General features: G+C 41.0%; 3 protein-coding genes and 1 long non-coding RNA gene across 8 annotated transcripts in view; all 4 read left to right on the top strand.

Moving 5' to 3' along the window:
- LOC124255656 (hemicentin-2-like) overlaps window positions 1-24,008 on the top strand; it is a 58,827-nt gene that overhangs the window by 7,136 nt on the left and 27,683 nt on the right. The gene's annotated exons all lie outside the window — the stretch shown is intronic.
- LOC124255659 lies at window positions 501-22,036 on the top strand. Of its 4 annotated transcripts, none has more exons than XR_006892720.1 (8): window positions 511-607; window positions 919-1,200; window positions 2,453-2,608; window positions 2,771-2,786; window positions 2,946-2,998; window positions 3,088-3,180; window positions 17,682-17,764; window positions 18,742-18,806. XR_006892720.1 is itself a non-coding variant. In XM_046689557.1 (8 exons), the coding sequence occupies exons 2-8, from the start codon at window positions 1,020-1,022 to the stop codon at window positions 3,636-3,638; spliced, it is 624 nt and encodes a 207-aa protein (XP_046545513.1). In that variant the 5' UTR covers window positions 514-607; window positions 919-1,019; the 3' UTR covers window positions 3,639-4,353. The 4 variants fall into 4 exon arrangements, 3 of the variants coding, with proteins under 3 accessions (XP_046545514.1, XP_046545513.1, XP_046545515.1); XM_046689557.1 differs by lacking the exons at window positions 17,682-17,764; window positions 18,742-18,806 and adding exons at window positions 3,318-3,428; window positions 3,625-4,353 and having other exon boundaries at window positions 514-607; XM_046689558.1 differs by lacking the exons at window positions 3,088-3,180; window positions 17,682-17,764; window positions 18,742-18,806 and adding exons at window positions 3,318-3,428; window positions 3,625-4,353 and having other exon boundaries at window positions 501-607.
- LOC124255657 (hemicentin-1-like) overlaps window positions 6,755-24,008 on the top strand; it is a 54,412-nt gene continuing 37,158 nt past the window's right edge. Inside the window, exons 1-9 of one of the 2 annotated variants that reach the window (XM_046689551.1) lie at window positions 6,757-7,569; window positions 8,412-8,735; window positions 9,100-9,354; window positions 9,850-10,170; window positions 10,437-10,727; window positions 11,078-11,362; window positions 11,902-12,057; window positions 12,388-12,403; window positions 12,553-12,608. In XM_046689551.1, coding sequence (XP_046545507.1) covers window positions 7,497-7,569; window positions 8,412-8,735; window positions 9,100-9,354; window positions 9,850-10,170; window positions 10,437-10,727; window positions 11,078-11,362; window positions 11,902-12,057; window positions 12,388-12,403; window positions 12,553-12,608 — 1,777 coding nt within the window. In that variant the 5' untranslated portion in view covers window positions 6,757-7,496. Of the gene's footprint in view, window positions 7,570-8,411; window positions 8,736-9,099; window positions 9,355-9,849; window positions 10,171-10,436; window positions 10,728-11,077; window positions 11,363-11,901; window positions 12,058-12,387; window positions 12,404-12,552; window positions 12,609-24,008 lie in introns of both variants that reach the window. The other variant, XM_046689552.1, reaches the window with a different exon arrangement.
- LOC124255661 lies at window positions 12,771-13,433 on the top strand. The gene is made up of 3 exons (XR_006892721.1): window positions 12,771-12,790; window positions 12,929-13,054; window positions 13,230-13,433. It is a non-coding gene; the product is annotated as an uncharacterized LOC124255661 (long non-coding RNA).

The following is a 24,008-nucleotide window of genomic DNA, read 5'->3' as shown; positions in this document are numbered from 1 at the left end:
CTCTCTGCTATATGTAAACGCATACAGACATGCTAAAAATCTAAAAAGGGCCACAATCTGGATGACCAGAACTTCTGTTACTATTTTATGGTAGTTCTCTAAAATCGACATTTTATCATTCGAATTACTGCCCACATGGTTGCAATGTGTGGAGCCCATTTCTATTGTTCCCCCGCAGTGATATTGCTGGAATATTGATAATGGCGGTGTAAAACTAAACTCACTCACTCATTACCGACTGTAAGTACGGCCTTTCCCTATGTGACACATTACTGAGTCTTGAATAGCCATTATGCTGTTGTACATATACCAGGTTCTCCACGACTTGTTGACTCAGTGTCCCAGCAACTCAAGTTCGCCGCTACACTCGGTGGTGACGTGACTGTGTCTGTGTCAGTCCTGGCCCATCCTTCTTCCTACATTCACCTGGAGTAGATCCATCAGCACCAGCCAGGACCTCACTAGTTCCTCCAGCCCTGTCTCAGACATCTCAGTCACTGCCAGACTACACCTTACTAAACTCCAACAGCAGGACTTCGGGGACTACAGTCTGACAGTGGGCAATGGCGTGGGGAGTCCAGTCACATACATTGTCAGCGTAGTGGCTGTAGGTGTTATGCTTTCAGATTTACCATTGAAGCTTACCGGATTCCACTTTTTTCATTTTTTTCTGTCATTTACCTTCATTTGGACTTGTTTGATTGGTACTCTAGAAGTTGCAGAGTATGACGACATTTTTTGTGGATATACAACTTCTTTATTCTGTATAGGTGGCGTTATGATCGACATAGATTCTAATGTTGTCAAGCAAGAATGAGTTGTATATACATAACAATTGTCCTCATTTTTCATTTGAACTTTTCAACCAATGGAATTACAATTTCTATAATTACATTTTCTATGTTTATTTCTTGTAAGGGCCACCAGAGACACCTGTACAGTTTCGATATCTGGATAATGCAACAACGTCGTCAATATGGTTGTCGTGGCTGCCTGGGTTCAATGTTGGACGCACTCAGATGTTTCTAATTGAGTATCTACCGTGGACTGTGTATAAATCTTATAATGACAGGGGCGAGATGATGGTGTTAGAAGTGACGGGGCTTTTACCTGGAGAGACTTACATATTCCGACTACAAGCTAGAAATGACTACGGGGATTCTGATGGAAATGTATTGGTAGAAGCTGGGACTGCTGGTGGTAAGTGTATCTTGGCGAGAATCACTCACTGGTTACTCTTAGTATCTCATGGACAACTTGGTAACTGCATCTGAATGAAATAAATGGATAGCTTTCATGAACAATTTCTTATTTGGGTACATATTCAGATAAAAGAACAAGAGTAATTTCAGAGTCCTTGTAGGCTAATGCACTTCGTGTTTCACAAAGGGAACGTAATTGACTCTATATCTGAATAAATATAATTATTTACACTAAGTATAATTAATGTTAAAGTTTGGAACGTTTTCGTGTGAAGATATCAATTCATCATCAGATATTAGGGCGTAAATATGAATATGCACAATCAACGTTTTCGCAAATCTTTGTATTTACAGTTAACATTTATGTCGGGGTTTGATGTGATGAGGATGGGCGTGAATAACACTGGGAATGAACCCCTTGGGGAACTGGGGAAGGACTGGTCCTCATTGACCCCTGCTTGTTGTAAACGGTGACTAACTGGTTCTGGTGGTCAGACTCTGTGCTTGCCATACAAGGCGACTATGCTTGTCGTAAGGCGACTAACGGGATCGGTTGATGCATGTCATCGGTTCCCATCAAGTCATGCTGTCATTGTCTCGTCCATATATTACAACCCACCGCTTGCAAGGTGTATTTATATTACAACCCACCGCATCATCTACAGATGAATAGTGAAGACCGAATCTCAAAAGTGAATTTTATCCTAAGGGTTTTACAGAAAACTCTGTCGTGACACCAAGTTGTAACAAACGTTGTTATCATACTTGTGAGGAGCCCAATGCATAACGTTTCCTCAACGTAAACTTGCAACGGTGTTATTACGTTGTGACACAAGGTTGCACAGTGATTTGATAATAACGTGGTCAGAAAGAATGGAAATTACGTCTCTGTGACTTTAGTATATTAATGGGATGGAAATCCCAAAGTGGAATGAAAGAAAATAGAAAATAATGCACTACCTTGTTCTTTTACGTCTGCAGAAACGTTAGACAACGTATGTATGTAATGGTACTGTAACGGTGTGAAATAACGTTATACAATGACGTCATACTAATGTTGCGACAACGTTGTATCATGACGTTACCAATGTACAACCGGAAACGCCGAGAAAACGTTGTGTGTTAGCTTGGTACACACACTAATGACTTGTGCGGGGCTTGTGCTTGTCACTAGAATATTGTACAGGGCTCAGTTGAACCACAAATGCACACAATTCACAGTCATATTTTATGCTGTTATTACATTATAGATCCACCAGACCAGGAAAAGCTCGAAGCTTCATGTATCAGTACAGGGGTATTAGCAGGAGCGACAGTAGGAGGCATTCTTTTTACGCTGCTCATTGGAGGGATTGTTCTAATTGTGCTGTACCGAAAGGGGTACAGAGTTACAAACATTCTTAAAGGTACACAGTATAAGTACAACGTATGTATTTTTCTAGTTTCCATCCACAGTAATTTACAGAAAAGGCATTTGTCTCTCTCCATTTCGTTGATGATGTGACAAGTTGATATTTGTGAAGTGTGTTTCACACTCTAATGACATTTTTACTATTCCTGTTTTCCAGGAGCTGCACAAAAAAGGTAATCCATGTCAATATAGTTCGATGAAACATTACATGTAAAACTACGAAATTAGGTAGTAACTTACAATAGGTTAACTAAAAAAAATATTACTTTGTATATTATGATGTTTATCACCCGATTGTTTTATTTCAAACCTGACCTGATACTGGTTTGCAGCTCTAGCTATCCTGAACCTGTGGAAATGGACAACAGAGGATATTCATCTCTAGGTATGTACTTGGTGTTGGATGTTCCCCTCTAGTTGATAGTACAACCATCTCTGGACCTGTTAGCACTAAACCAGTACAATGTGTTTCAGATCTGATCACGGCTCCAGCGCAGTATTTAAATGTGGAGGAGGAATCAGAAAAACAACAGTACACACAGTTGAAGATTTATGACAACACAAAAGGTAGGGGCAGTTTGCTTCATATTGTTTAATCTCATGTTTTCACATGGATGTATTGTCAGCTTGTGGGATAGCCAGTACAAAGAATTGAGGTATAATTTGTATTTGTTGATGAATTATGTAATTAATCTTATCTTCAGTGGATGCTGCAGCAGATACAAGTACCTATGAGGGCGTGACAGAGACTCCCCCTGTGACCTACGAGTCCATCAGGGCATCGCCATACCAGAACATTGGGGCACATTCTCGAGGTAACCAAACCATAAAACACTCCTGATGATTCTAGTTGCATTACATCGTCATGGATCAACTCTTAAATGTTTTAACAGTAGTAACCCAAAGCATATGCTTCCCCTTCTGTTCGAGTTTAATACGTTTACTTAATGTGATATGTTCAGTTGACATGATATTTGTATGTTTAATTACCTTGACTTCTGTACATTTCAGGTCCTGACGAATGAAATACCCGCAAAGTCAACATCATGCCATGAGTTTCAGAAGCGGACACACAAACACGACGTTCAGGGCAGAGCATTACTTTGCTTTGAGACAGGGCGTCCTTGTTATTTGCTTTATATTCATATTACTTCACAAGATAAAGTTCCACATGCACATTTACTGTAAGGGAATTCAAATCATGTTGGTTACGCTTGTCATCTTTGTCGAATATATATTTAATAGTGAATATTTCGCAAAGCAAATAAGCAATATATTTTCACAATGAACACACAAATCCATTTGGTGATTACGTGGACAGATGTACATAAACAGAGACAGAACAGTATAACTCCGATCTACCAAGTATGTCATAATATAGTATGGTAGCAGTATTGGGGTATCAGTCGTGATTTAGTGAGGTGTCAGTAGGGCTGGAACAACCGATCACCAGTTCTACAGTAGGCACGAGGATACCTGTGCACTACAGAATTAACATCTGGGTGTGTAGTCACTCGAACGAAAACGAACTACCTGAACGTGCTAGGGTCGTTAATACATACTCAGAGCAGGAGACCATTGCCCCATGGAGTGTCCAGTCCTGTCATCAGACATCAGCTCTACTGAACACATGTTGAATACTCTGCAGGTCACCCTCTAACAATGCCCTGTCCATCCGACGATTTCACCAGAACTCGTCAAAGTTCTCACTGACGTGTCGAACAGCCATCCTTCCTGACACCTATTCCTGGCGATGAAAGGATGTGGGAGTAAACACGTTTACTTTTAAAGGTGATCTGAGTGATAATTGTTTACATGTACATGTCCTTGTGGAACATACATGTACATGTCCTTGTTTCTTTAACCTATCTCACGAAAGTTTTTCCTTTGCTATTCGACAGATGCACAGAATGTGATACCCGTGAAGATCCGGGTAAAACTAAACTCACTCACTCACTCACAGAATATGAATTGCTCAATCTGTGAATCTCAACAAACTTTGAGTAGAATAATATATGCAAGTGACTTCAGCTGAATTAATTTGAATAGATAGTATGTGTTAATTCCAACAGTTGTACAACTGCCACAAAGCAAAACTTGATTTCACGAACGGACATCGGTTAAACCAATTTTTCTCTTCAGAGTGGGACGGGGGAGCATCTTTGAGACTATATTTAGCACAAATTAGGAGATAAACCTACTGTGTGGGAAAATCAGAGGTATATAACACCTGAAATTATAATAGCTCTAAATTTCATTTAAAACCGAACGCGTAGCGTGAGGTTTTAAATGAACAATTTAGAGCTATTATAATTTCGTTATATACCTCTGATTTTCCAACACAGTAGGTTTATCTCCATTCTACCATGACTATTTTATGAACAATTTCAGGTGGAACTCTTTCTTTGGTTATGAGTCAATACGTGAAGCGGCCTCGCATTCCAATCTCAAGTGGCATCGCCCGAAACGGGGTGATTGGTGGCAGACCGTCAATAACTAACAAACTCCAGATTCAGTAATAACAAATCACGGTTTGTTTTTTCAATGCATTAATCATCGATCATTAACTGATAAGTTGGAAAACATATATCAAATAAGTTTAAAAAGCTTGGTTCACATTTGAAAATTCCACCGTAGACCCTTTCCCCACCAGAATAATGGCAGCAACCTCATGGCCTTGACCTTTTCTCGGAAGTCATTGTTTACATTTACGTGCAAATTTGGAAAGATGCGACAGGAGAGCCTCTGACAGTTTGCGCAAGGTTAACCTGATTGTATGACTGAGATAGTCTTTGATATCTAATTACTGGTACTGGTACAAAATTTAAGAGTAGAGGCGCTTTTGCTGTAACGAGAAGTCCGTGTTGTACCGAATTTAGATACTGTTGAATTTTGCGCCCTGTCAACTTGACGATTTCACGCACCTCTACGTCTGCGTGCGACAGCTGTGGTGACCCTTACACACTCATGTGTGTACTTTGTGCTCAAATTCGATTCTACGGATATTATTTTTTACATTTTGGAAAGTGTTTTGTGACCTAGTGGCTTCAAAGTGTAGTGAATTCAAATTGAATCGGATTCGCTGGCATGTTCGCGAGGCTGTTGACAAAGAGCCAGATTTGTGGTGATATTTCCGAAAGGATGGAACAGGACATGAGGGTGTACCTCTGGCATAAACACGGTAAGGTAATTAATTATACTTTAATAGACTACTTTAGATCAAGCAGTGTAATGGATAAGAGGGATCATGACTAAGCTAAATAACTTTTTCAACGATATTATACTTTTAGAAAAAAATATGTTGGGCTAAACAGAACGGTTTGCAGATTCTGTAATTACTACCGCTAAATTTGAAACAGTACAAATTTCAAAATATCATTTTGTTTGAACTGATAACCCAACTGTTTATTTATGTGGACGGAAGGGATTCAAATTTCTTCGGCGTTCGATGTTAATGCATCCTCCGTTACCGGATCAAGATCAGTGGCGATATCGTTGACGAAAGCTGATAATAAATTTAACACGGAAATTATGTAGCAGTCTATTGCTGGATCTATTCTGACATAACATAGAATCAACGTAAACATATTTGTTCTTGCTGATTTTTTATTCGGAAAGCAGACGATGTTTTGATCTTGTTCGACTGAATATTTGTTTCCATGCTTTCGAAGTACTTTTGTATGTATAAACACCTATTGCTGTGATTTACGCAAGTAGTGAGTCGAGCCCGTCATCGCTAAATCCATCTTTAAAGACATATGTGTAATTTCCGACAGCAAAATCGCCGTAATTTATCGATGCATCGGTAGGTTGTTTGGTGTCCGCCATGTTGGTGGGCAGACAAAAATAGTGCATTACCGTAAACCATGTATAATTGCGCACGGAAAATCAGAGACCAGTATAACGTGATTATATACCTCTGAATGACTTTAATTAACCAATCACAATCCAGTGTTTACTGAAGTCATGGTAGAATAGCCTAGAAGTCCGACTGCAGGATACTAAGTGATGGTTCATTGTGTGACTTGTGTCATTTGTTAGCTTGTGTTAGGTTTGTCCACATGTAATGTAACTTCAAACACCCAACTGTGTTTCATCAAAACCATGCTGTTGGTCTCGAATATTCACATCATTCTTATATCGTTTCTTTTCCATGTTTTCTTTTCACATGTTTTGCGTGTATCATATTGCCCCAGAATATGTTAATAGAAAAGAAACCAAGGATTTCACATATGTAGTGACAGAAAGACTGAACTCCATGGATTTGATACTTTTGTTGTTTGCTATACGCAAATGTATATGTAAGTGTTTCATTTATTCATTATCATGTTGTGATATGTTGTGAAACTCGAGAAATCCCTCTCTAGTGCTTCAACATTGGAGACTGGCATATTGAAGACTTCTACAAGTTTGTTTAGAGACTAGTCTTAGACACTAGTTCAAGTCACACATTAAATCTGCAGGTATTCTGTATGAATGTATACCGACTCTTGGTAATTACATCAATGGGTATATAGCGTCTACACAGCCACATTTTAAAGCACATATACAGACACTCAGACAAATAGTAAGTGCACATATACCCTGTCGCCCAACACTATATATGACTCACAACCTAGTTGATTTGAGCAACATGTAACCTGTAGTGAATATCCAGGTGTTCTGAATGCCATGTCTACACAGATTACAATCGACAAAGCTACACTGTCACCCAACTCCACAACCTGCTAAATGTATGTGTGACATACGACCTACTTCTCTGAATACCCGTCTGAATGACACACATCAAGCTGTACATATCCAGTTAGCATATCAACACAACCGGAAGTATAATTACATACACTGTTCACCAGTGCTAGTATCTAGTTTCACACACCACCAACATGTCTGTACTGTACCTCCGTCTTATCTTCACAGTTGGGACTCTACTGGTGGACATTCCTCACAAACAACGGGGTAGGTACACGTATGTCTATAACATGTTTAAGTTGTAAATGCATTAGGGGTAACGCAACGGATCTCACACCTCAGGTCCCACATATACAGTCACCTAAAATAAAACCAGGAAGTAGATTGTACGAAGTAGATTGTATGTATACATGTACCGTTGATAACGACCGGTAGGACAGAGCAGACAGCTATATAGTGGCCTGCAGCGTTGATAACAGACAAAGTGGCCTAAACAGAGAGTGTAATAGCTAGGAACATAAAGCAAAATCGAAGAAATAATCAATTTCCTATACTTTCAGACAAACCGAAGAAAGATTTAGTTTCAAACTTCCGAATGAGTTAAACACCTTGCTTCCTAAGATTTAGGATAACAAGAATAATGTTTAAGTAGATGAGTGTGGGTTTAAAACTGGTTTAAACAGTAAGTGAGTCACGGCCTGGTGTGTCATGTTGATGAAGGTGGAATGACAGGATGTATGCACAGCGTGGACATTTAGCTTGGTTAAAAACAGGTTTGGTGCTGACATACCAAGACACATAATGCGGTAAACCGCTGGTGTTTGAACCCTCAGGAATTTTTCCAGCACACCGAAAAGGGACTCAACTCCGCAAAGCGAATTCTGGTATCGTGGATGACTGGGACACATGTTCCTCTGCATCGTGAAACAATATGACACAAGAAATGACGTCAATGACAACAACAGTGCTGAATAAGTCGGATAAGTTGTTTACCGGAAGGAGAAGATTTTGTCTATAATATATAGTCATGTGTTGTTATTCTGATTCTGAAGTCTTTGATTTCCGTAAAGAGTATGTACATGCTGTTGTCATCGTTCTGTGAATTTCAGTTTCTGCCCAGAGCTATCAGCTGACGTCATCATGTGGAGGTTCTGTACAGGCAGGAGGGAGCTGTACCCTGATGTGTTACACAGGAGACGCTTCACATACAACTATACAGTGGCAGAATGGAACTTTATTATACAGCGTAAACCAGGGTAGCTGCAGCTCCACCTCCCCCTACCTCCCAGCTGACTACACCACCTCCTGCCCCAGCTCCACCAACTACACCCTCACCATCAACAACGTCGTGTACGGCAGGGATAGACTCGGCTGGAGGTGTGACTATCAGTTTGGAGGCAGAGAGAGTAATCAGATACAGATGGATGTACTAGGTACGTTTGCCATGTTGACATTTGGCTAAAGTGCGGTGTATGTGAGATGGATGTCACATCACCTGTGTTTTCAAACCTCAACACTCAATTGTTCAAATCTGTAGTGTCGTACTGCAGCTGTGTTATTATTGTAACTTCCTCTGACCAACGTTACCATCTCCAGAACTACTGCATCTATCGTCTGTGTCTCCAAAAGACTGCCGTCCTACACAGATACACTGTACTTTATGAAGATATTTAGTTCTGTTTTTCTGACCAGTCATACCATCCCTTGAAACTATTTCATCTATCGCCTGTATCTTTCACCCCCACCACCACTCAACTCGGAGACAGCATACTTCATAAAGCTGTGTTATTATTTCAGTTCCTCTGAACAGTGTTAGCCTTACTAGAACTACTACATCTGTCACCTGCGCCGCTGTCTCCAATCCACCGCCGTCAGTGACGCTGTACAGAGACGGAACCAGAGTGGCCACCAGCCCAGCAGCAGTAGAGGGATACACTGGCTTGACAGCCACCATCAACTACCAGCTGACAGACAACAGTAGGAACTCCCTGTACTACTGTCAGGCATCAAATACAGAGACGAGAGTGAACTCATCATATTCCTTTCCTGACAGTAAGTAATGTCTGTTTAGATAACAGTTTGATATCCAACAATACGAACTCACCGTACTATTGCCAGGCAACCAACACACAGTCTATCGTCAACTCTACCTATTCTTTTCCTGACAGTAAGTAATGTGGATGTTTCTTTAGATAACAGTTTGATTTCCATCAGTAGAAACTCTCTGTACTATTGCCAGGCATCCAACACGCAGTCTACAGTCAACTCTACGTATTCCTATCCTGACAGTAAGTAATGCGAATGTATGTGTAGATACGTGTGTGATATCCAACAGCAGGTACTTCCTGTTCCTGTACTACTGCCAGGCTTCCAAAACACAGTGTAGAGTCAACTCTACTTATTCCTTTCCTGACAGTAAGCACATGTATTGATGTATCCTGAAATGTCATTCATGCTGTTGAGATACTTTTTCTATCCCTAAGATATTGACATGTCGGGTATGACCGTTATATACGTTATTTCCTTTCCTTTTCCCTTTCTATCCAGTTGCTGTCAACAGTGTGTCACTAACAAACATCACGTCAGCCAATCAGGAAGTGGGAGCTGCTGAAGGTCAACCCTTGACCTTGACCTGTGTGGCATCTGACAGTTACCCTGCTGCCACAATCACGTGGTTCAAGAACAGTGTCCTGGTGGCAAGTGGGATATCCATTGATCATAGACCACAATCAGGCGTTGTCCAGACCACAAGTACAATGACCTTCACTCCTGTCAGAGGTGACCTTGGTCATACAGTCTACTGTCGCGCCACCAACATCCACAACCCCTCCCCAGTGCAGTCTGACAGCGCCCGGATAGGAGTGTGGTGTGAGTTGTATATTAAGTAGTAGTTTAGTTCTCATGTCAGCCAATCAATACTTGTCTAATTGCCACACTGAGTGAATAGAGTAACCTAGTTGAATAACATGACACAGATGATAAATTAAGAAGATCAAATAAGTTTTCGTTAAGATGAGAGTCGTTAAGATATATATTTACCTTATGTCGACGAGCATGTAGACATATAACAGACTGTCAATACAGTAAGAGGTCCAGATATCACCGCTGCCACGGATTATTGCTCTGTATTACAGTCGGTCCAGAACAGGTTGATGTGACAAAACCAGACAACTCTGTAGCTGTAGAGAACAGAAACCTGACATTGACCTGTACTGCCTCCGCTTATCCCAACGTGTCCTTCACCTGGGACTACAGTGATGGAACACCTGTAGATGGCAGCAGGGGGTCAGTGACAGGATCTTCTACCTGGTGGTACCAGACTCTCACCTTCATGCAAAAAAAAGACAAGACAACCGTGAGATGTCAGGTCAGAAACACAAGGACTTTGACAACTAAGACTGGTTCTGTGTCACTGGATGTCAAATGTGAGTATTCTTAAGTATTCTCAGTATTCCCTTTAAAGAATAACGACTCAACATGATGATGATGTTCAGTATTTGGTATGCGCTTGTGCAATCTTTTGTATATTCGCGTTGTGTTGATGTGCATCGGAAAACCATATGGAATTTGCATATAAATGTAAACAGTGTTGCCTAGGAGAGTGATATACAGAGGAGATTATCACTCTTGGATACATTGTGTATACTATCGGATGAACGGATTTCATTGGGTGAGGAAATACTGAGCTAATTGTATTGAGATCATTTTGGTCATGGGCTCTGCTGTTACATCTGTACTTTGATCATAGTTGCTGTCTTGGTTGTTTCTGTTTCAGACCCCCCGCCTGTCCCTCCTTCCATCACACAGTTTCCGGATGTGATGTTTGAAGGAGACCCACAGACAATCAGCTGCTCGGTGACAGGAGGAAATCCTCTAGCTACAATCACGTGGTCCTGTCCTGGCACTGGATCTGCATTGGTCAGTGACAGTGGTCAAACCAGGACATCTACTCTCTCCTTTACTGTCAGCAGGAGTCAACATGGTCAACAGTGTCAGTGTCTGGGGACGTGGCAGTATGGAGGATACAACTACACTGATGTCAGGACATTCAACGTCAGCTGTGAGTATCATTAACTGTTTCTGAATGGACTGACAGGTACAAAGAGTCATTCTACCAACAGCGACACGTATCAAGGACAAAACCTGACGTATATAATGGACCCTTCAGGTTTTGGCCAGGCCATGGATTTACAGGAATACCACGGATTCCAAATACAATTTACACTTTTTGCTGTATTCCGTTCCTTTGTTCCATTGAATTGTAGATCAGTATTGGTTGAGATCCCTTTGTTTCCTATCTTCAGCTGTACGATCTCCTCTCCTCGCTTGGGATATAGTACATGTAACTAGGGATTTTAACCGCAAGCTATCCTTTCTCTATATAGTTAATGTTGCACTTTCAATTGTAAGATGAATTACTGTTAATACGGTATGTATACATGTTATTTGTGGGGATATTTTAGACGCAGCAGTTTAGAGATAGATGGCACCTTTGTCAAGAACAGAACACACAGCTTGACATACATGTCAGCTCTTTAGAATATAATCAGTAAACATACAATCATTTGTAATACCACGTAATTAACATTTATACTTCAGGTCCCACTAGCACGGAACCACTTAAAGACCACTATAACGTGACAGGTGTAATAGCTGGAACCGCAATAGGAACCCTATTTCTTACCTTGCTGATTGAAGGACTAGTTCTAACGGTACTCTACAGAAAGGGGCTCAGGTGTGGAAACGTCATGAAAGGTAAATCTCAGTAGCATTGGAAGTAGATTCAACAAGCGTTGTGGAGATATTTACAGACGCGATGTTTCAGTTCAGACTTTAACTGATAAAGATGAGTGACATTGTGAATTAAAAAGAACATAATGAACTCATCATGTAGTTTGAATGTATACACAATCCATAATGGCACGAAAAGTGTATCACCAATTGCTGCTTATATGCAGTGTGTTGTTTATTGGATCTTTCTCCTTCGCATATCTCATTATTCGTTTGCAACATTTCCCAAATGCCATATTCGTCATTTGTGATATTTATTTTACAGGGCACTATATATGTATTCTCTTCTTTCAGGATCTGCTTCAGCAAAAAAGGTAGGTTAAGCATGTAAATAAAACGTTTTGAAATAATCTGCTTTGAAATAAAGTAAAATGATATTTCTACTAAGATCTCAACATCAACTATTTTAATGTGTTTATGTCCATTAAAAGTTCAATAAACCGACCTTACTTGCCTTTGAAGCACCAGAAATCCGAAAATTGAAGAAATGGAAAACACAGGATATTCATCCCTTGGTAGGTTAAACATTTCTAGTCGAGATGATCACTGATAGCGAGATGTACTAATACCGTTAATATATGTTCATGTTGATTTGTTGCAGATCACATCAATAGTCCAGCTGAATCCCCAGCCATGGATACGGAGGGGTCGGAAAGACAACATTACACACAGCTGAAGGTGTATGAGAATACAAGCGGTAGATAGATACAATTTCTTACATTACTATAGGACTCAGTCATAAGTGTAATAAGGGCATGCCATAATGCAGGTATTATATGTATCGTTGTGTTTACGTTTGGAAGGGTATATAATAATGTGTATATATTTTTGTTAGTCGATGCAAAACCAGAAACAAGTACCTACGAAGACATGACAGAGACGCCTCCTATACCATACGAGTCCATCAGCGCTTCTCCATACCAGAACAGCGGCTCTCAACCTCAAGGTACCCACAACTGAGGTGATCTATCGTATTGAATGAGAGGAAAGTTACAATAATAAATTGTACACAAGAAGCAGTGTTAGTTTCCAACAGATACCTGAGATTCTGTTCTAGTGTAGAATGCAATATTTTTATTTTGGGCATATTGTGTACGATAATAATGTGACACATTTAACTGATCTTCTGTTTTCAGATCCTCACTATAGGAATGCGTGAAGAAACACCAAAGGTGACGGACACTATGTCACGGGATAGTAATACACAGCCTGTGAACTGATAGGTTTCTTAGCTCTCATGTAGTGTGTTTTAATGTCATCATTTGCTCGTTACCTCATAGTATTCCCCTATGTTATTTCCCAGTAGTATGTACATTATAGTAAATAAACCCAGAACATAACAGTCGCTTATGTTACTTGCATGGAATCCGACTGGTAGAATTTCTTGCACTGCCTTTTATCCACATTGACGGTGCACACATTAACATGTTTATTGCGTATGTTTTTTTTCTATCATAGTAGATGAGTTCATGAGAAGATATGTAATAATGAAGGATGAATGGTGTTCATTGTCTTTTTGGTATCAAATTTATTTTTAAAGATTACGAGTTATATCGGAAATAAGCACTGAATATATACTGCACTCGTATTACCATCGACACTTTCGTATTTAGACAACATTTTCTAAAGTATTATTGCTTATTTACTGTCTTATTGAACTGGAAAGGTTCCTCCCATACCCACTGCACCAAATACACACTTATTACCCACGTGGTCAACGTATGGGTAGTTGCATACTAATATCGTACGTCACACGAGTGTTGACGCGTTGACCTGTGTCGTAACGACTTGACCTGAGATTCTAACGATTTGATTGGATAACCGATGACCTCTCAGTTAGGTCAGCTGTGACGGAACTGCTTGTTCATTGATAACAAACACGTGAATTCATTCATTCTACAACTTAGATGCATTGTAGGAATGTAAACATTGCGAATGTTGCCGTGTTGCTATTTGATTGTGAGTCGAACTGAGACAATATATCCGTCGAAAAACATAAACGCAATGTTTCCACCAGTGATGTTAGCCGAGTGAAGCAGTTGCAAACAAAGAAACGGGGTGCTACGGAGTAGTTTACTGTAGGAGGCTGTACGAGAGGTGATGCCAACTGACATGCATAGTGACGTCGGTTACCAAGGGGACAGACGAGAATGGCGTAGTGACGTCAATACAGTGTGACGTCATGCAAAAGTGTACTTCAGAACAAAATTGTTCCGCAACCTCTTTATGAAACCGGTTTCGGTTTGAAACCATATCAATAAGAAAAATACGCTATTTTGTCTATTCAATGCATGTAAGACGTGGGTAATAAATAAAATACCACACTCGGTCTCATTACATACGAATTATACGAAACTTGTGACCTTCCTATGGTTTCCGACCTCGCTTTCGCTCGGTCAGATACCATAGGTCGGAAACCATAGGAAGGTCACGAGTTTCGTATAATTCGTATGTAATGAGACCTCGTGTAGTATTCTCTATGTATCCATCCATATTGGGAAATTATCTGCTGTGTTTAGATTCTGCATAAAATATTATAAATAATAATGTAAGTAATACAACAAATCCGCAAACTGCTACACAGACTCGCTTGGTTTGAGATTACAGTGTCTTAATCAGTCGTTTGAATATCATGTCAACAGATATGGTGAGCATTTTTGTTGCTAGTGGACTACTTCAGAACACGAGAGTCAGTCGTCTGTATGTGCGTATTGTAAGCCAAGGTCAGTTACACGGATCCATATTATGTGTGTTTTGTATAGGTCTTTGCACTAAGGTGCCAAGTACAGGCTATTGCCATATCTATTAAAGAACTGTGGCAACGGAGTACGCCTAACGTCATTCGTCGCCTTACTTCAGCATTGCGTCGACGTGTTTTTGGCGTGTATTGAAGCCAATGTTGGCCACACTCACTATCGATTCATCATTTGATAACATTTTTATATAAAGAAAACGCCTTATATATGTTTTTCTTTTCTTTTCAAAACTGTATGCTTTCTTATGAGCGCTAGTTTATATTCTTACCTCAGCCTGGGCATAATATGAAAACGGCTCTGAGCTGTAACATACACACTTTTCTTAAAAATGAGCCTACATGTTGATGCATGTTAAACATTACAGAAAATAACATTGCAATTTTCCGCTGATTAAGTATTTAAAAAAATCGGACGAAACCTATTCAGAGGAGAGGTTACGACTAACACTCCGTATTTCAACGTTACAGGTTCAGGGCAAACCTCTACCTATTGTAGTACACATACGAACATCGTCAGTGTCGGGTCTTGAAGTTTGTAAAGACATCAAGTAAACATACCAAACTAGGAGACACTATTCAATAGTCAAGAGGGATCCGCCATTAGGGAAACGTAGAGGTATTCCACATCGTCAGAGTCGGGTCTTGAAGTTTGTAAAGACATCAAGTAAACATACCAAACTAGGAGACAATATTCAATAGTCAAGAGGGTCCGCCATTCGGAAAACGTAGAGGTATTCCACATCGTCAGTGTCGGGTCTTGAAGTTTGTAAAGACATCAAGTAAACATACCAAACTAGGAGACACTATTCAATAGTCAAGAGGGACCCGCCATTAGGGAAACGTAGAGGTATTCCACATCGTCAATGTCGGGTCTTGAAGTTTGTAGAGACATCAAGTAAACATACCACACTAGGAGACACTGTTCAATAGTCAAGAGGGACCCGCCATTCGGGAGACTTAGAGGTATTCCACATCGTCAGTGTCGGGTCTTGAAGTTTGTAAAGACATCAAGTAAACATACCAAACTTGGAGATACTATTCAATAGTCAAGAGGGACCCGCCATTCGGGAGACGTAGAGGTATTCCACATCGTCAGTGTCGGGTCTTGAAGTTTGTAAAGACATCAAGTAAACATTCAACACTAGGAGACACTATTCAATAGTCAAGAGGGGTCCGCCATTAGGGAAACGTAGTGTTATTCCACATCCAACGGTGCTGGATGCTTTCTTGTAGTAATAAATGGATATGGCTGAAATACAATGAGACATATCAACCGTGAAATGTGCATCCGATAATCCTTGACATGGGTTGATTGGTTGCAAACTCACCCAGTTAATTATGAATAGGAATTTACAATATAGACTGGTTGGTGACTTTGCAATCTCATTTCTCCACACAATGCATTCGTATATAAGGCAAATGTTCTGTTATTGAAGGATCACTAGAGCATGACATCAATATAGAACGAATGTGTCCCCACTGAGCTACCACATATGTGATCTAAATATAGCCCGTCCTACCCGACAGCAATGAGGAAGTATGATGTGTGATATTATTAGTGCACTGTATTCAGGTTTCCACCAGACGTAGATAGGATGCTTCATGGATAAGATACAAATTAGAAGACCATACCAGCTGAATCCAGGTGAGTGTTGATTTTAGGCAATGCAACAATCATCCGGGTACTTTTGACCCGTGGCCCAAACGGAGACCCAGGCAAAGACAGCGCAGTAGTCGGACACAGTGAATCCAAGAGGGTTTGATACGTTTAGGATGGGATATTAAGTGTACGTATTTTCAGGTGCTGGCGTTCTCTTTCAGGGAGTTATGAAACAACAAGAGGTGTAGGTATCTATATTACACTCTACGATAACCTCCATTACTTCTAGCAGAAACACATTTGGCAATACGCCAGCGAGGGTCCTCCTACCTGTATGTGTACACAGGTGACCACCAGTTACATGTACATATGGATTATGAGTGCTGCATGACTTGTCAGCACTCACCGTTGAAAGCTTTACGCAAACAGACGGCCCACAGGAACGTTGTACTACACACACAAAGGCGGCCTGGTGAGATTAATCTGCATTTTACCACGGAAATATCACCAGCATATCCTGCCAGTTCAGGGCAACGGATTTCGTTTAGGTCGCTCACGAATATAATGACTGCTACAAGTGGTGGAGTTCCAATTACGGATTGACAACATATTTCAGTTATCGTTCCAGAACAAATATCAATGTGTCATGACAATATGACATATGCCCGGTTCGATTCCTGACATGGTTGGCAAGGGCGTCTCACGGTAGATACTACTGGAAGATTGATACAACTCAGTGTACTACTCAAGTGTACAAGTCAAGTATAATGATATTGCTTCCTACGAGGCACTTTCCAATGACAAACCAGGGGCGCAGATAGTGGACTTTGAAATGTCCTTACGAACAACAAGCAATCTGGTGTCGATACCATTATTGCGCATGAAAGGAATACATTTGGAAAAGTGACAGCATGGAGTCGATGTGTTTACAACTGGCCACGTTTCAAACTCGATGAATCGAATTAGGTGCATTGAATTTGGAAGCTGACCTGTAAGTTTCGACAGACCAAAGGTAGATGACTTGTCGTGTTACCTTTGGATAAGAGAGTGAGTTTGGCTTAACGTCATTTTGCACATGCTTAGAGAATGAAGAATACAGAAGAATGAATAAATAAAGAATTGGTTTTATGGGAAACCAATAAGAGAGACAACATATATCGAAATCCCTACTAAACCAGACATGTGACAATGATACTGATTGTTAAATTCAACCAGAAATCATTTTCTTTACAGAGACATGACCAATCCGACCAGTTTTTTCATGGAAACTTTGCATGCGGGTTTGATGATGTATGTTATCGGAATTGTCATCACTGGTAGGTTTATTCTATTTTTGTAATACTCTTACACACACATAGGTGAGATTTTACCTTATTAACTAACTTCCACTTTCCTCGATGTGTTCGGGTCAGATCCAATACAATATCCGTTTTTACATTTCTAATACATTTAGCCAAATGCAAAAAATGAACAATCTCTACCCTGTGTTGTGTTTTCTCCATTGTCCGAGAGGATTCGGTGAAACAGTGCACCTCCTTAGAAGTCCTTTGCGTCCGTAGAAATCAGTGAAATAATATCTGGGGTATCATGTCACTAGCAACCGAAGAGGAGGCATTTGAATGTAAACTGGCGCTGGCATTAGTACTGACTTAATGTGCAATCCGTGTTTGGATCTTAGTTCGGGTTTAAAACTAATGTACGGCCATTGTAAAAAGGTCTGTTTTAGTTTATGGCTAATCTTTCCATATGCTTTGCGAAGTGTCTATAGAGAAATATATATTTTTAAGTGTTAAATTGTAAACCATTTAGGTTCGTGTTTGTGGATTGTTTCTTCCTGTATAGTAGGGATATATCAGAATGAATGCATTGTAGTTGCAGAAATTGTCGAACGGGTCAGAAAACACTGTAGGATGTAATGGGTCAAACTGGTCGTGATGCTGGAGATACTTCTTTATAAAAGATACATTGTCATTTCTCACTGTCTTTGGTGTACAAGGCTGCTATATGTAAAACTAAAGCATCTATAATGGGATCTTCATGATATATCTCTGCTCTGATGTCGGTATAAGTGCGTTTGTTAACAATATATAAGTCTGAATACACAAACTGCAAATTAGTTTATGGTCGTTATCACAACTTAAGTTTTGTAACTGATGCTTGAAATATCCTCCTTGATTATCGGAACCTCATTTAAACTAAGTTTGACACACTGCGTGACACTCTTTAAAATCATCGTAGACTGGGCGTTAAGTCATCACTGCGCACATGAGCATATAAGACAATGTTTCCACAGGTGTACAGTCCCAGCTGGCCAGGCCTGTGTTAGTGAGGGAGTCTGAGACAGCCAGCTTCAGGTGGCAGGTACCAGCTGTACCAGAGGGATTCATTTCCCTGTTTGTCATCAGTCCATCTGGAGCTGCAGTAATAGGGGCCAACATAGCCAATAACCACCAAGTAGCAGGGAACTACACAGCTCGTGTCACCTACACCGGGAATCTAACTGCTGACCCAAAGGTCATGGCCTTTGACCTCCGTAGTGTTGTCCAATCTGATGCTGGGAACTACACCTGTGGGAATAATGGAGTATCTGACATCATACCTCAATGTGGACAGAAGCTGGTTGTTCTAGGTAAGAGTATGTGAGGAAATGTTACCCACAGTGTCAGTCATTTGACCTACACCTGTGGGAGGAATGGAGTATCTGACATCATACCTCAATGTGGACAGAAGCTGGTTGTTCTAGGTAAGAGTATGTGAGGAAATGTTACCCACAGTGTCAGTCATTTGACGTACACCTGTGGGAATAATGGAGTATCTGACATCATACCTCAATGTGGACAGAAGCTGGTGGTTGTAGGTAAGGGTGTGTGAGGACATGTTACCAACAGTGTCAGTCATTTGTCTGTCACACAATATAATAAGGACAACGAACTACTTACATTACATGATACAAGCGAGGATTATGTTTAGATTACACAGTAACAGTGTCATTCAATGTAACAAAACAAAACTAGCATACATGTGCTGTTATCCAAGCCTTCATCACGTCGAAACTTGATTACTGCAACTCGCTGCTGTTTGGAACATCTGAGCATCTACTTGGCAAGCTTCAGCGTGTGCAGAACACTGCAGCGGGGGTGATAACCCGTCACCAGAAATACGGCCACATCACCCCTGTACTCCACCGTCTACACTGGTTGCCAGTCAGATACAGGATCCAGTACAAAAAACTGTTGTTAGTGTTCAAGTGTGTGAATGGACTTGCCCCCAGCTACCTTTCAAATCTTCTTAAAAGACACTACCCTCCCAGATCCTTACGGTCTGGTTCCCAGTATTTCTTGGAGGTACCAACCAACCGAACAAAGACATTTGGCGACCGTTCATTCGCAAAAGCTGGTCCAGTAATGTGGAACAGTCTACCTATGCACCTGAAATCGCAAGAGAATCTACCAGCATTTAAGTCACAACTGAAAACTCATTTGTTCAGTGCTGCCTACCGAACTTGACCAATGTCGTTCCAGACTCATTTCCAGCGCTTTTGAGTGGCAGATGCCAGAAACTAGCGCTATATAAATATTTGTATGTATGTATGTATGTGGCAGTAGCATTAGACACAGAATACAGTTGTAGATAAATATTGCAGTAGAAATATTTCCATCGATGTTACATGTAAGTAAAATCATAAAGATTTTGGCTTCGTCACAGGGTACATATATATGTACATTAGGGAAAATAACATGGTTGATCCAGGGGAATATTATATGTAGAAATACTATTAAAGGTGTCACTCACTCTCGGGAAACAACCCTTAAAACAGGAACAGGGTACAATCTTCTATTTCACTTTGAACAGAAATATACAATGTCTCTGAGTTTTATTTGTGCATATGAATTGGCTATTTCATGATTCTTTAACGACATATTACATCATCGATACACCTGGAGAGGAAGTACTGTTTGGGCAAATTATTTAGTATTGACTTTGTCAAACCAAGCCAAAATTCAGATTCATAAGCTTAAAGAAACACATCCAAAGGATAGGAGCCCAACTCGTGTCCATTGGGAGGGCTACCTCTTGTTTCAATGTTTACCTCACATTTTACGTTGATTGTACTGGTGAAGAAGGCTTGCATTTCATATATAAACTGACCGGCAACAGAAAGTATACACGGTTTTCAAGAGGTCATTATCATTGACCCAGACGACAAAGACACACAAAACATAATGCAGTGGTGTTAAGAACATCTTTCCTCAACCTGAGCTAAACATCACACGCATACTACAGAAACACGTGGCGTCAGACATGCGCAAGTTCACTGGGGGTCCTGAAAACCAGTTTCCAATCACATAGAGGATAAGCAGGTACTGCGTTACACACAATACATGTTCACTGCCATCACTCTAGCATCATATATGTCCACTCCTTGCATCAATACAGGCACGCACACTCCTTCTAACCGAAGACGTCAGACGTTGGGCAAGGTCACGTGGTATGCGACGCAATTCGTCTTGGAGGGCTTATGCAAGTTGCTGTCTATTCGGTGGTCGGTTAGGGCGTTTCCGCACACGTCTGTCTAGTGCATCCGATATGTCTGGAGACCGTGCTGGCCACGGTAGAACGTTCAGGTTGTTCCTCTCCAGAAAATCGCTCACAATCCTGGCAGTATGAGGGCGTGCATTGTCATGTTGGAAGACGACACGATTGGCCTGCTGTTTAAGAAACGGGAGGCCGATTGCACGCAGACCAGGGTCCCTAGACCTTTCTGCAATCAAAGTCCCAACAATAATCTTTCTCCTCCACAGATGTCTCCCCAAACCATGTCACGCCCACCACCGAAGGATCTAATTTATGGGACACAACAAGCAGCCAAACGTTCACCTCCACGAAGGTATAAACGTGCACGTCGATCAGATCTGTATAGGGAAAACCTGCTTTCGTCACTGAATATTACACGAGCCCAGTCGTGACGCTGCCAACGACGATCAACTCGGGCCCAACGCAATCTGTAACATCTGTGTTCAGGGGTCAACACTTGTCCTTTGAAGGGTCTGTAGGCTCTGATACCTGCTGCCCGAAGACGTCTAGCCACCGTGTATCGACTGACACGGTGATCAAGGGAATTCGCCGCTAATGACGTTACCGTCAGGAAACGTTTTCACAGGCGTACCGTCCTCAAATGCCTTTCTTCAGCTGGTGTTCTTACCCCCGGTGTCCCACTTCTTGGTCTGTCCTGTGCCTGGCAGTCTACTGACGGCTGCACGGGTGCAGCCGAAGGTTCTTGCAACGTTAACGTGTGTCGACCCCATCTGGAGCATACATATGGCCCTCTCACGTTCAACTGATTATAGTCGTGGCATATCTGTGGTGATCGTTTTCAAACTGCATGTGTAACCTGTCCGCACACTATCTTTTATACCCTTAGAGCATGTGAAACTCTGACAGAGGCCCAAAGTCATGGTTTATACAACTGACAACTTCGATGTTTTATTCACTACGTGCACGTGAATTTCACTGCAGGTATCAAATTGCTGCGTTGGGGCGACATGTTTCAGTGTATAATTTACATACAAAAATTGTTCTTTAAAATTTGAGAAATGGTAACTTTTGGTATACTTTCTTTTGCCGGTCAGTTAAGTTTTTCCTGTAAACTACAGATTACACTTGCTTGCTTTTTCTTTATCGCTAAATACCCCGAACCTCTAGATAAAGAAATGTAAGAATACCTATCCTCACCGCTTTTATTAACAAATGAACCATGAATGAAGGCATCAAGTCTTTCTTTACGTTTGCTACGAATTGATGTGTAACGTTGAAAAGTCAAATGTTTTCACAGAACTCGAATTGTAAGTTATACTGAAGTGTTCAACGGTGTGATGTCAAAAACTTGTTAAGCAAGAGAACGCTCACAAAGTCCTTTCTTGCTGCGTTCGCGTTTTAGATTGTTAGATCACAAACATACGTCTTCAAGATATGACAGATGTTTTCGTAGTTTTCCCGTCCTTGTGTTAGCGCAGATTTTTGTTATTTATTTATCAATTCATTTATTTCTAATTTTGAACATAACACTTTCAACTCATGTATTCACAACCGTATGAGAAATAGGCTCAGTTTACTTGAAAGACGCTTTAACATTTTCAGGTCAACCCACCAAGCCAACTCTCAGTGGACCACCATCCCCTTTGTTTGGAAGACAAGTGTCCTTGACCTGCAGGTCCACCTCTACCACCGTCCCAGCTGACCATGGTCTGACCTTGATCTACACCTGGCAGCGTGACAACACTGACATCACAGTTACCTCCCCTGGTTCCCCATTCACCTTCACAGTGAGTTCCCGGGACAGTCACAGCTACAGATGTAGAGCGAGAGAAAGTCAGGGTCTGGAGTCAGAGTGGAGCCAGGTGTACAACATGGAGCCACAATGTGGGTCTAAGGAAATTCATACCACTATTCTACATTAAAACTAAGCTGCCTTGCAGAGAAGGTGCATGGGGTACTTGATCGCTTTTTTGACGGTTATATTTTAAGATATTATTATGGTTTAGAAGCGGATTTCACTGATACCTCCGCACGGGTTTGAATATTTTTAATATATATTTCCATTCATTTTCTTATATTTCATTTTGAATGTGAGGTTGAAAAATTGAAGAGTTGGAAGGTTAGAAAATTATCAGTGAGTGAGTATAGATTTACGCCACACTCGGTCTGCAAATACTCAAGTCTGGACCAGACAATCCTGTGATCAACATCGTGATCGATCTACGCAATTGAGATACGCTGAAATGTGTCAATCAAGGGTTACTGAAGATTAACTCTTACCCGGATCTTCACAGGTCTAAAAAATCATTAATGCAGCGGTATGCTAAAATAAAAGACTTGACATAGGAACAATTTAAATCTTAGGAAAATGTCTGACACAAATCAATCCCTGCTGGATCCCAACATGTGGGGGAATGGTTGCCGACGACAAAACGTGTGAAAAAAAGAAAACATTGAACAAAAACATAATGTTACACTCACGTCTGTAGTGAATCGCTAAAACGCACCCTACATGAAAAGCACGTGCATCATGAAATTGTGTTTCACCCTGAGTTGAAACCTATGACTGTAGGCTTTTAAATGCCACATCAACGGTATTCCATGTGCAATGCTTTTAGTCACTATAAATGACAAAAGAATGAAAAGACTGACAGAGGCTCAACGACACAACGTTTACAAGGACGGGCATCGCAGCCTAAGGTGGCAAGGCATTTCAGCGTGTCCAGACAGACCATCCCAAACCTGTGGACCTATATCACGGGCCAGAAACGGTGGGTGTTGTTGTTTAAACGTCGCGTGGACGACGACTATACACAATCCATTGACATGTTGCACACCGACGTGAAGCTGGTTCCCAGGGCCAACTGGTGGTATCCTCAGAAGTGACCTGTCTTTAACGGGTTCGAAGCCGGGGCGCTTTTAAGCCCGATTTGACCCGATTTACGGCAGTATTTCACGCTGCAGATGCTTGTTTTGTTTCGTACATCGACCACAGGGTTTTGTCGTTACTATGGATCGAAAGCC

The sequence above is a fragment of the Haliotis rubra genome, unplaced genomic scaffold (assembly GCF_003918875.1).
Source record: "Haliotis rubra isolate DU_JTF1 unplaced genomic scaffold, ASM391887v1 Scf605, whole genome shotgun sequence".
NCBI lineage: Eukaryota > Metazoa > Mollusca > Gastropoda > Lepetellida > Haliotidae > Haliotis > Haliotis rubra.
Note: the sequence above shows the minus strand (reverse complement) of the source record. Positions and strands in the feature narration are given on the sequence as shown.